Here is a 14423-nt window from a genome sequence, read left to right as displayed (position 1 = left end):
CGTTACAATGTATGGAGGGGATATATACTTTTTATTTACTTTTTATATGTATAGAACATTCATCAGACAATAATTATGAAATATTACTTCTACCATTATGAGTCTGTATTAATTTGTCAGTTGGGATTGAATTGTTTGTCATTTAATATATTGAATGCTGATAGGCTCTAACATGAAGGAGTTGCCTTTAGCCACTCCCTAAACATGTGTGGTCAATTAAGTTGATACAAATGTTTGTTATATATAGCAAGTGTTTTTTTTGTCATTTTTTATAAGCCTGATGAAACAGCTTGTTGCTGAGAAACGCGTCGCTTGTTTTTAATTATTTTAAGTAAAGTTAGTTACTTTTATACAAAAACACTTGCTGCATTGTGTATTTTTTGGATCATTATTTATTTTGGCCTACTGGATATCCTGGTACTTTGCCTATTGCTGTTTGCCTTGTTATAGTCTGTTGGGTGACTGTATTGATCCCTTCCTGCTTGATTTGCATCACTGGAGATGCTACACCAAATGTGAGTATATTTCTTAACATATACACCACTGATCTCTGGGTCCAAACTGTACTAGGCCATATAGGCACCTCTGTGTCTTTTTGTATCTCTATACTACAGATTATCCATCTCCACCCAAGAGGTCGGTCTGCTGGGTGACTGTTATAGATCCCAGACTGCTTCCACTGCACTATTTGGAGTGCTTCTAAGAATGTGAGTTTGATTTAGCACAGCCTTATTATACATATTGTGTGGAACAATCAATATTGGGCCATGTGGCGCATCTGTCTTTTATCTTGTCTAAACTTAAAGGATCTACTTTTCATCTCTTTCGTGCGGACAAGTAACCCACCACAAAAGCGGACTAGTCCAAGGTATCTTGGAAGCCGGCTCAATCTTGGAACAAGTCTAAGCAGAGCAAGATGCCCGCCGAGACGAAATCGTCATGAAGGGGCGGCCCCCGACCGGTCTCCGGATCACGTAGGGAGCAGATTATCTCTATTCTCAGATGCATAGTTGCAGGACGTTCAGGACCCTTGGGTTCTAGAAGTGGTCTCCCAGGGTTACAGGATAGGGTTCAGATCCCATCCGTCCGAGGGCAGATTCCTTCTGTCAAACCTGTCTTCAAGACCAGAGAAGAGAGAGGCCTTTCTAGAGTGTGTGAGAGATCTCGCCTCTCTCGGGGTTATCGTACCAGTACCCCTAGCAGAAAGGGGTCTAGGGTACTATTCCAACCTTTTTGTGGTTCCAAAGAAGGAGGGCACATTCCGCTCTATTCTGGACCTAAAGTGTTTAAACAAGTTTCTGAGTGTTTATGTGTTTAAGCGTATATGTCTGTGTATGCATATTTATGTGTATGTGTTTAAGCGTATGTCTGTGTATGCATATTTATGTGTATGTGTTTAAGCGTATGTCTGTGTATGCATATGTATGTGTATGTGTTTAAGCGTATGTCTGTGTATGCATATTTATGTGTGTGCATCTATTTTACAAATTTACTGTTCAGACTGTACCCTGACACCTACCCTCTCCTGATGCCAGTGTGCTTCATACCCTGTGGGCAGGATACTCTAGGCCGTCTGTCCGGTAGGATCAGGTTTAATGTTTATTTCTAATTTTTATTTTAGATTCCGGGAACTTGAAGAATGAGGTGAGTTTTGTGTTATTACTAGTGTGCAACTGCACTGTGTTGTGTTATTATTTAGTGTCACTACTAGTGTGTAACTGCACTGCTTTGTGTTATTGTTTACTGTCACTACTAGTGTGTAACTGCACTGCTTTGTCTTATTATTTACTGTCACTACTAGTGTGTAACTGCACTGCTTTGTGTTATTATTTACTGTCACTACTAGTGTGTAACTGCACTGCTTTGTCTTATTATTTACTGTCACTACTAGTGTGTAACTGCACTGCTTTGTGTTATTATTTACTGTCACTACTAGTGTGTAACTGCACTGCTTTGTGTTATTATTTACTGTCATTACTTGTGTGTAACTGCACTGCTTTGTGTTATTATTTACTGTCACTACTAGTGTGTAACTGCACTGCTTTGTGTTATTATTTACTGTCACTACTAGTGTGTAACTGCACTGCTTTGTGTTATTATTTACTGTCATTACTTGTGTGTAACTGCACTGCTTTGTGTTATTATTTACTGTCACTACTAGTGTGTAACTGCACTGCTTTGTGTTATTATTTACTGTCACTACTAGTGTGTAACTGCACTGCTTTGTGTTATTATATACTGTCACTACTAGTGTGTAACTGCACTGCTTTGTGTTATTATTTACTGTCACTACTAGTGTGTAACTGCACTGCTTTGTGTTATTATTTACTGTCACTACTAGTGTGTAACTGCACTGCTTTGTGTTATTATATACTGTCACTACTAGTGTGTAACTGCACTGCTTTGTGTTATTATTTACTGTCACTACTAGTGTGTAACTGCACTGCTTTGTGTTATTTACTGTCACTACTAGTGTGTAACTGCACTGCTTTGTGTTATTATTTACTGTCACTACTAGTGTGTAACTGCACTGCTTTGTGTTATTATTTACTGTCACTACTAGTATGTAACTGCACTGTGTTGTGTTATTATTTACTGTCACTACTAGTGTGTAACTGTACTGCTTTGTGTTATTATTTACTGTCACTACTAGTGTGTAAGTATACTGCTTTGTGTTATTATTTACTGTCACTACTAGTGTGTAACTGCACTGCTTTGTGCTATTATATACTGTCACTACTAGTGTGTAACTGCACTGCTTTGTGTTATTATTTACTGTCACTACTAGTGTGTAACTGCACTGCTTTGTGTTATTATTTACTGTCACTACTAGTGTGTAACTGCACTGCTTTGTGGTATTATTTACTGTCACTACTAGTGTGTAACTGCACTGCTTTGTGTTATTATTTACTGTCACTACTAGTGTGTAACGGCACTGCTTTGTGTTATTATTTACTGTCACTACTAGTGTGTAACTAACTGCACTGCTTTGTGTTATTATTTACTGTCACTACTAGTGTGTAACTGCACTGCTTTGTGTTATTATTTACTGCTTTGTGTTATTATTTACTGTCACTACTAGTGTGTAACTGCACTGCTTTGTGTTATTATTTACTGTCACTACTAGTGTGTAACTGCACTGCTTTGTGTTATTATTTACTTTCACTACTAGTGTGTAACTGCACTGCTTTGTGTTATTATTTACTGTCACTACTAGTGTGTAACTGCACTGCTTTGTGTTATTATTTACTGCTTTGTGTTATTATTTACTGTCACTACTAGTGTGTAACTGCACTGCTTTGTGTTATTATTTACTGTCACTACTAGTGTGTAACTGCACTGCGTTGTGTTATTATTTACTGTCACTACTAGTGTGTAAGTATACTGCTTTGTGTTATTATTTACTGTCACTACTAGTGTGTAACTGCACTGCTTTGTGTTATTATTTACTGTCAGTACTAGTGTGTAACTGCACTGCTTTGTGTTATTATTTACTGTCACTACTAGTGTGTAACTGCACTGCTTTGTGCTATTATATACTGTCACTACTAGTGTGTAACTGCACTGCTTTGTGTTATTATTTACTGTCACTACTAGTGTGTAACTGCACTGCTTTATGTTATTATTTACTGTCACTACTAGTGTGTAACTGCACTGCTTTGTGTTATTATTTACTGTCACTACTAGTGTGTAACTGCACTGCTTTGTGTTATTATTTACTGTCACTACTAGTGTGTAACTGCACTGCTTTGTGTTATTATTTACTGTCACTACTAGTGTGTAACTGCACTGCTTTGTGTTATTATTTACTGTCACTACTAGTGTGTAACTGCACTGCTTTGTGTTATTATATACTGTCACTACTAGTGTGTAACTGCACTGCTTTGTGTTATTATTTACTGTCATTACTTGTGTGTAACTGCACTGCTTTGTGTTATTATTTACTGTCACTACTAGTGTGTAACTGCACTGCTTTGTGTTATTATTTACTGTCACTACTAGTGTGTAACTGCACTGCTTTGTGTTATTATTTACTGTCATTACTTGTGTGTAACTGCACTGCTTTGTGTTATTATTTACTGTCACTACTAGTGTGTAACTGCACTGCTTTGTGTTATTATTTACTGTCACTACTAGTGTGTAACTGCACTGCTTTGTGTTATTATATACTGTCACTACTAGTGTGTAACTGCACTGCTTTGTGTTATTATTTACTGTCACTACTAGTGTGTAACTGCACTGCTTTGTGTTATTTACTGTCACTACTAGTGTGTAACTGCACTGCTTTGTGTTATTATTTACTGTCACTACTAGTGTGTAACTGCACTGCTTTGTGTTATTATTTACTGTCACTACTAGTATGTAACTGCACTGTGTTGTGTTATTATTTACTGTCACTACTAGTGTGTAACTGTACTGCTTTGTGTTATTATTTACTGTCACTACTAGTGTGTAAGTATACTGCTTTGTGTTATTATTTACTGTCACTACTAGTGTGTAACTGCACTGCTTTGTGTTATTATTTACTGTCACTACTAGTGTGTAACTGCACTGCTTTGTGGTATTATTTACTGTCACTACTAGTGTGTAACTGCACTGCTTTGTGTTATTATATACTGTCACTACTAGTGTGTAACTGCACTGCTTTGTGTTATTATTTACTGTCACTACTAGTGTGTAACGGCACTGCTTTGTGTTATTATTTACTGTCACTACTAGTGTGTAACTAACTGCACTGCTTTGTGTTATTATTTACTGTCACTACTAGTGTGTAACTGCACTGCTTTGTGTTATTATTTACTGTCACTGCTAGTGTGTAACTGCACTGCTTTGTGTTATTATTTACTTTCACTACTAGTGTGTAACTGCACTGCTTTGTGTTATTATTTACTGTCACTACTAGTGTGTAACTGCACTGCTTTGTGTTATTATTTACTGTCACTACTAGTGTGTAACTGCACTGTGTTGTGTTATTATTTACTGTCACTACTAGTGTGTAACTGTACTGCTTTGTGTTATTATTTACTGTCACTACTAGTGTGTAACTGCACTGCTTTGTGTTATTATTTACTGTCACTACTAGTGTGTAACTGCACTGCGTTGTGTTATTATTTACTGTCACTACTAGTGTGTAAGTATACTGCTTTGTGTTATTATTTACTGTCACTACTAGTGTGTAACTGCACTGCTTTGTGTTATTATTTACTGTCAGTACTAGTGTGTAACTGCACTGCTTTGTGTTATTATTTACTGTCACTACTAGTGTGTAACTGCACTGCTTTGTGCTATTATATACTGTCACTACTAGTGTGTAACTGCACTGCTTTGTGTTATTATTTACTGTCACTACTAGTGTGTAACTGCACTGCTTTATGTTATTATTTACTGTCACTACTAGTGTGTAACTGCACTGCTTTGTGTTATTATTTACTGTCACTACTAGTGTGTAACTGCACTGCTTTGTGTTATTATTTACTGTCACTACTAGTGTGTAAGTATACTGCTTTGTGTTATTATTTACTGTCACTACTAGTGTGTAACTGCACTGCTTTGTGCTATTATATACTGTCACTACTAGTGTGTAACTGCACTGCTTTGTGTTATTATTTACTGTCACTACTAGTGTGTAACTGCACTGCTTTGTGTTATTATTTACTGTCACTACTAGTGTATAACTACACTGCTTTGTGTTATTATTTACTGTCACTACTAGTGTGTAACTGCACTGCTTTGTGTTATTATTTACTGTCACTACTAGTGTGTAACTGCACTGCTTTGTGGTATTATTTACTGTCACTACTAGTGTGTAACTGCACTGCTTTGTGTTATTATTTACTGTCACTACTAGTGTGTAACTGCACTGCTTTGTGGTATTATTTACTGTCACTACTAGTGTGTAACTGCACTGCTTTGTGCTATTATATACTGTCACTACTAGTGTGTAACTGCACTGCTTTGTGTTATTATTTACTGCTTTGTGTTATTATTAACTTTCACTACTAATGTGTAACTGCACTGCTTTGTGTTATTATTTACTGTCACTACTAGTGTGTAACAGCATTGCTTTGTGTTATTATTTACTGTCACTACTAGTGTGTAACTGCACTGCTTTGTGTTATTATTTACTGTCACTACTAGTGTGTAACTGCACTGCTTTGTGTTATTATTATATACTGTCACTACTAGTGTGTAACTGCACTGCTTTGTGTTATTATTAACTTTCACTACTAATGTGTAACTGCACTGCTTTGTGTTATTATTTACTGTCACTACTAGTGTGTAACTGCACTGCTTTGTGTTATTATTTACTGTCACTACTAGTGTGTAACTGCACTGCTTTGTGTTATTATTTACTGTCACTACTAGTGTGTAACTGCACTGCTTTGTGTTATTATTTACTGTCACTACTAGTGTGTAACTGCACTGCTTTGTGTTATTATTTACTGTCACTACTAGTGTGTAACTGCACTGCTTTGTGTTATTATTATTTACTGTCACTACTAGTGTATAACTGCACTGCTTTGTGTTATTATTATTTACTGTCACTACTAGTGTGTAAGTGCACTTTTGTGTTATTATTATTTACTGTCACTACTAGTGTGTAAACGCACTGCTTTTTGTTATTATTTACTGTCACTACTAGTGTAAACTGCACTGCTTTGTGTATTATTTACTGTCCCTACTAGTGTGTAACTGCACTGCTTTGTGTTATTATTTACTGTCACTACTAGTGTGGTAACTGCACTGCTTTGTGTTATTATTTACTGACACTACTAGTGTGTAACTGCACTGCTTTGTCTTATTATTTACTGTCACTACTAGTGTGTAACTGCACTGCTTTGTCTTATTATTTACTGGTCACTACTAGTGTGTAACTGCACTGCTTTGTGTTATTATTTACTGTCACTACTAGGTGTAACTCTGCACTGCTTTGTGTTATTATTTACTGTCACTACTAGTGTGTAACAGCACTGCTTTGTGTTATTATTTACTGTCACTACTAGTGTGTAACTGCACTGCTTTGTCTTATTATTACTGTCGACTACTAGTGTGTAACTGCACTGCTTTGTCTTATTATTTACTGTCACTACTAGTGTGTAACTGCACTGCTTTGTGTTATTATTTACTGTCACTACTAGTGTGTAACTGCACTGCTTTGTGTTATTATTTACTGTCACTACTAGTGTGTAACTGCACTGCTTTGTGTTATTATTTACTGTCACTACTAGTGTGTAACTGCACTGCTTTGTGTTATTATTTACTGTCACTACTAGTGTGTAACTGCACTGCTTTGTGTTATTATTTACTGTCACTACTAGTGTGTAACTGCACTGCTTTGTGTTATTATTTACTGTCACTACTAGTGTGTAACTGCACTGCTTTGTGTTATTATTTACTGTCACTACTAGTGTGTAACTGCACTGTGTTGTGTTATTATTTACTGTCACTACTAGTGTGTAACTATACTGCTTTGTGTTATTATTTACTGTCACTACTAGTGTGTAACTGCACTGCTTTGTGTTATTATTTACTATCACTACTAGTGTGTAACTGCACTGCTTTGTGTTATTATTTACTGTCACTACTAGTGTGTAACTATACTGCTTTGTGTTATTATTTACTATCACTACTAGTGTGTAACTGCACTGCCTTGTGTTATTATTTACTGTCACTACTATTGTGTAACTGCACTGCTTTGTGTTATTATTTACTGTCACTACTAGTGTGTAACTGCACTGCTTTGTGTTATTATTTACTGACACTACTAGTGTGTAACTGCACTGCTTTGTGTTATTATTTACTGCTTTGTGTTATTATTTACTGTCACTACTAGTGTGTAACTGCACTGCTTTGTGTTATTATTTACTGTCAGTACTAGTGTGTAACTGCACTGCGTTGTGTTATTATTTACTGTCAGTACTAGTGTGTAACTGCACTGCTTTGTGTTATTATTATTTACTGTCACTACTAGTGTGTAACTACACTGCTTTGTGTTATTATTTACTGTCAGTACTAGTGTGTAACTGCACTGCGTTGTGTTATTATTTACTGTCAGTACTAGTGTGTAACTGCACTGCTTTGTGTTATTATTATTTACTGTCACTACTAGTGTGTAACTGCACTGCGTTGTGTTATTATTTACTGTCAGTACTAGTGTGTAACTGCACTGCTTTGTGTTATTATTATTTATTGTCACTACTAGTGTGTAACTGCACTGCTTTGTGTTATTATTTACTGTCAGTACCAGTGTGTAACTGCACTGCTTTGTGTTATTATTTACTATCACTACTAGTGTGTAACTGCACTGCCTTGTGTTATTATTTACTGTCACTACTATTGTGTAACTGCACTGCCTTGTGTTATTATTTACTGTCACTTCTAGTGTGTAACTGCACTGCTTTGTCTTATTATTTACTATCACTACTAGTGTGTAACTGCACTGCTTTGTCTTATTATTTACTGTCACTACTAGTGTGTAACTGCACTGCTTTGTCTTATTATTTACTGTCACTACTAGTGTGTAACTGCACTGCTTTGTCTTATTATTTACTGTCACTACTAGTGTGTAACTGCACTGCTTTGTCTTATTATTTACTGTCACTACTAGTGTGTAACTGCACTGCATTGTGTTATTATTTACTGTCACTACTAGTGTGTAACTGCACTGCTTTGTCTTATTATTTACTGTCACTACTAGTGTGTAACTGCACTGCTTTGTCTTATTATTTACTGTCACTACTAGTGTGTAACTGCACTGCTTTGTCTTATTATTTACTGTCACTACTAGTGTGTAACTGCACTGCTTTGCCTTATTATTTACTGTCACTACTAGTGTGTAACTGCACTGCTTTGTGTTATTATTTACTGTCACTACTAGTGTGTAACTGCACTGCTTTGTGTTATTATTTACTGTCACTACTAGTGTGTAACAGCACTGCTTTGTGTTATTATTTACTGTCACTACTAGTGTGTAACTATACTGCTTTGTGTTATTATTTACTGTCACTACTAGTGTGTAACTGCACTGCTTTGTGTTATTATTTACCGTCACTACTAGTGTGTAACTGCACTGCTTTGTGTTATTATTTACTGTCACTACTAGTGTGTAACTATACTGCTTTGTGTTATTATTTACTATCACTACTAGTGTGTAACTGCACTGCCTTGTGTTATTATTTACTGTCACTACTATTGTGTAACTGCACTGCTTTGTGTTATTATTTACTGTCACTACTAGTGTGTAACTGCACTGCTTTGTGTTATTATTTACTGTCACTACTAGTGTGTAACTGCACTGCTTTGTGTTATTATTTACTGTCACTACTAGTGTGTAAGTATACTGCTTTGTGTTATTATTTACTGTCACTACTAGTGTGTAACTGCACTGCTTTGTGCTATTATATACTGTCACTACTAGTGTGTAACTGCACTGCTTTGTGTTATTATTTACTGTCCCTACTAGTGTGTAACTGCACTGCTTTGTGTTATTATTTACTGTCACTACTAGTGTGTAACTGCACTGCTTTGTGTTATTATTTACTGTCACTACTAGTGTGTAACTGCACTGCTTTGTGTTATTATTTACTGTCACTACTAGTGTGTTTTACTGCACTGCTTTGTGGTATTATTTACTGTCACTACTAGTGTGTAACTGCACTGCTTTGTGTTATTATTTACTGTCACTACTAGTGTGTAACTGCACTGCTTTGTGGTATTTACTGTCACTACTAGTGTGTAACTGCACTGCTTTGTGCTATTATATACTGTCACTACTATTGTGTAACTGCACTGCTTTGTGTTATTATTTACTGCTTTGTGTTATTATTAACTTTCACTACTAATGTGTAACTGCACTGCTTTGTGTTATTATTTACTGTCACTACTAGTGTGTAACAGCATTGCTTTGTGTTATTATTTACTGTCACTACTAGTGTATAACTGCACTGCTTTGTGTTATTATTATATACTGTCACTACTAGTGTGTAACTGCACTGCTTTGTGTTATTATTAACTTTCACTACTAATGTGTAACTGCACTGCTTTGTGTTATTATTTACTGTCACTACTAGTGTGTAACTGCACTGCTTTGTGTTATTATTTACTGTCACTACTAGTGTGTAACTGCACTGCTTTGTGTTATTATTTACTGTCACTACTAGTGTGTAACTGCACTGCTTTGTGTTATTATTTACTGTCACTACTAGTGTGTAACTGCACTGCTTTGTGTTATTATTTACTGTCACTACTAGTGTGTAACTGCACTGCTTTGTGTTATTATTATTTACTGTCACTACTAGTGTATAACTGCACTGCTTTGTGTTATTATTATTTACTGTCACTACTAGTGTGTAAGTGCACTTTGTGTTATTATTATTTACTGTCACTACTAGTGTGTAACTGCACTGCTTTTTGTTATTATTTACTGTCACTACTAGTGTGTAACTGCACTGCTTTGTGTTATTATTTACTGTCCCTACTAGTGTGTAACTGCACTGCTTTGTGTTATTATTTACTGTCACTACTAGTGTGTAACTGCACTGCTTTGTGTTATTATTTACTGTCACTACTAGTGTGTAACTGCACTGCTTTGTCTTATTATTTACTGTCACTACTAGTGTGTAACTGCACTGCTTTGTCTTATTATTTACTCTCACTACTAGTGTGTAACTGCACTGCTTTGTGTTATTATTTACTGTCACTACTAGTGTGTAACTGCACTGCTTTGTGTTATTATTTACTGTCACTACTAGTGTGTAACAGCACTGCTTTGTGTTATTATTTACTGTCACTACTAGTGTGTAACTATACTGCTTTGTGTTATTATTTACTGTCACTACTAGTGTGTAACTGCACTGCTTTGTGTTATTATTTACTATCACTACTAGTGTGTAACTGCACTGCTTTGTGTTATTATTTACTGTCACTACTAGTGTGTAACTATACTGCTTTGTGTTATTATTTACTATCACTACTAGTGTGTAACTGCACTGCTTTGTGTTATTATTTACTGTCACTACTATTGTGTAACTGCACTGCTTTGTGTTATTATTTACTGTCACTACTAGTGTGTAACTGCACTGCTTTGTGTTATTATTTACTGTCACTACTAGTGTGTAACTGCACTGCTTTGTGTTATTATTTACTGTCACTACTAGTGTGTAACTGCACTGCTTTGTGTTATTATTTACTGCTTTGTGTTATTATTTACTGTCACTACTAGTGTGTAACTGCACTGCTTTGTGTTATTATTTACTGTCAGTACTAGTGTGTAACTGCACTGCTTTGTGTTATTATTTACTGTCACTACTATTGTGTAACTGCACTGCTTTGTGTTATTATTTACTGTCACTACTAGTGTGTAACTGCACTGCTTTGTGTTATTATTTACTGTCACTACTAGTGTGTAACTGCACTGCTTTGTGTTATTATTTACTGTCACTACTAGTGTGTAACTGCACTGCTTTGTGTTATTATTTACTGCTTTGTGTTATTATTTACTGTCACTACTAGTGTGTAACTGCACTGCTTTGTGTTATTATTTACTGTCAGTACTAGTGTGTAACTGCATTGCGTTGTGTTATTATTTACTGTCAGTGCTAGTGTGTAACTGCACTGCTTTGTGTTATTATTATTTACTGTCACTACTAGTGTGTAACTACACTGCTTTGTGTTATTATTTACTGTCAGTACTAGTGTGTAACTGCACTGCGTTGTGTTATTATTTACTGTCAGTACTAGTGTGTAACTGCACTGCTTTGTGTTATTATTATTTACTGTCACTACTAGTGTGTAACTGCACTGCGTTTTGTTATTATTTACTGTCAGTACTAGTGTGTAACTGCACTGCTTTGTGTTATTATTATTTATTGTCACTACTAGTGTGTAACTGCACTGCTTTGTGTTATTATTTACTGTCAGTACCAGTGTGTAACTGCACTGCTTTGTGTTATTATTTACTATCACTACTAGTGTGTAACTGCACTGCCTTGTGTTATTATTTACTGTCACTACTATTGTGTAACTGCACTGCCTTGTGTTATTATTTACTGTCACTACTAGTGTGTAACTGCACTGCTTTGTCTTATTATTTACTGTCACTACTAGTGTGTAACTGCACTGCTTTGTCTTATTATTTACTGTCACTACTAGTGTGTAACTGCACTGCTTTGTCTTATTATTTACTGTCACTACTAGTGTGTAACTGCACTGCTTTGTCTTATTATTTACTGTCACTACTAGTGTGTAACTGCACTGCTTTGTCTTATTATTTACTGTCACTACTAGTGTGTAACTGCACTGCATTGTGTTATTATTTACTGTCACTACTAGTGTGTAACTGCACTGCTTTGTCTTATTATTTACTGTCACTACTAGTGTGTAACTGCACTGCTTTGTCTTATTATTTACTGTCACTACTAGTGTGTAACTGCACTGCTTTGTCTTATTATTTACTGTCACTACTAGTGTGTAACTGCACTGCTTTGCCTTATTATTTACTGTCACTACTAGTGTGTAACTGCACTGCTTTGTGTTATTATTTACTGTCACTACTAGTGTGTAACTGCACTGCTTTGTGTTATTATTTACTGTCACTACTAGTGTGTAACAGCACTGCTTTGTGTTATTATTTACTGTCACTACTAGTGTGTAACTATACTGCTTTGTGTTATTATTTACTGTCACTACTAGTGTGTAACTGCACTGCTTTGTGTTATTATTTACCGTCACTACTAGTGTGTAACTGCACTGCTTTGTGTTATTATTTACTGTCACTACTAGTGTGTAACTATACTGCTTTGTGTTATTATTTACTATCACTACTAGTGTGTAACTGCACTGCCTTGTGTTATTATTTACTGTCACTACTATTGTGTAACTGCACTGCTTTGTGTTATTATTTACTGTCACTACTAGTGTGTAACTGCACTGCTTTGTGTTATTATTTACTGTCACTACTAGTGTGTAACTGCACTGCTTTGTGTTATTATTTACTGTCACTACTAGTGTGTAAGTATACTGCTTTGTGTTATTATTTACTGTCACTACTAGTGTGTAACTGCACTGCTTTGTGCTATTATATACTGTCACTACTAGTGTGTAACTGCACTGCTTTGTGTTATTATTTACTGTCCCTACTAGTGTGTAACTGCACTGCTTTGTGTTATTATTTACTGTCACTACTAGTGTGTAACTGCACTGCTTTGTGTTATTATTTACTGTCACTACTAGTGTGTAACTGCACTGCTTTGTGTTATTATTTACTGTCACTACTAGTGTGTAACTGCACTGCTTTGTGGTATTATTTACTGTCACTACTAGTGTGTAACTGCACTGCTTTGTGTTATTATTTACTGTCACTACTAGTGTGTAACTGCACTGCTTTGTGGTATTTACTGTCACTACTAGTGTGTAACTGCACTGCTTTGTGCTATTATATACTGTCACTACTAGTGTGTAACTGCACTGCTTTGTGTTATTATTTACTGCTTTGTGTTATTATTAACTTTCACTACTAATGTGTAACTGCACTGCTTTGTGTTATTATTTACTGTCACTACTAGTGTGTAACAGCATTGCTTTGTGTTATTATTTACTGTCACTACTAGTGTATAACTGCACTGCTTTGTGTTATTATTATATACTGTCACTACTAGTGTGTAACTGCACTGCTTTGTGTTATTAACTTTCACTACTAATGTGTAACTGCACTGCTTTGTGTTATTATTTACTGTCACTACTAGTGTGTAACTGCACTGCTTTGTGTTATTATTTACTGTCACTACTAGTGTGTAACTGCACTGCTTTGTGTTATTATTTACTGTCACTACTAGTGTGTAACTGCACTGCTTTGTGTTATTATTTACTGTCACTACTAGTGTGTAACTGCACTGCTTTGTGTTATTATTTACTGTCACTACTAGTGTGTAACTGCACTGCTTTGTGTTATTATTATTTACTGTCACTACTAGTGTATAACTGCACTGCTTTGTGTTATTATTATTTACTGTCACTACTAGTGTGTAAGTGCACTTTGTGTTATTATTATTTACTGTCACTACTAGTGTGTAACTGCACTGCTTTTTGTTATTATTTACTGTCACTACTAGTGTGTAACTGCACTGCTTTGTGTTATTATTTACTGTCCCTACTAGTGTGTAACTGCACTGCTTTGTGTTATTATTTACTGTCACTACTAGTGTGTAACTGCACTGCTTTGTGTTATTATTTACTGTCACTACTAGTGTGTAACTGCACTGCTTTGTCTTATTATTTACTGTCACTACTAGTGTGTAACTGCACTGCTTTGTCTTATTATTTACTCTCACTACTAGTGTGTAACTGCACTGCTTTGTGTTATTATTTACTGTCACTACTAGTGTGTAACTGCACTGCTTTGTGTTATTATTTACTGTCACTACTAG

The 14423-nt window shown here is 35.6% G+C and overlaps 1 protein-coding gene across 4 annotated transcripts in view; it reads left to right on the top strand.

Annotated features, from left to right (window-relative positions):
* The window catches only part of VAV3 (vav guanine nucleotide exchange factor 3), a 300764-nt gene that overhangs the window by 223473 nt on the left and 62868 nt on the right, over positions 1 to 14423 (top strand). For all 4 annotated transcript variants that reach the window (XM_053693780.1, XM_053693781.1, XM_053693784.1 and 1 more), the window contains exon 19: positions 1622 to 1644. In XM_053693780.1, coding sequence (XP_053549755.1) covers positions 1622 to 1644 — 23 coding nt within the window. The remainder of the gene's footprint in view (positions 1 to 1621; positions 1645 to 14423) is intronic.

This window comes from Bombina bombina, chromosome 10 (assembly GCF_027579735.1).
Source record: "Bombina bombina isolate aBomBom1 chromosome 10, aBomBom1.pri, whole genome shotgun sequence".
Taxonomy (NCBI): Eukaryota; Metazoa; Chordata; class Amphibia; order Anura; family Bombinatoridae; genus Bombina; species Bombina bombina.
The sequence above is the reverse complement of the archived record's forward strand: the minus strand, read 5'-3'. Positions and strand labels throughout refer to the sequence as shown.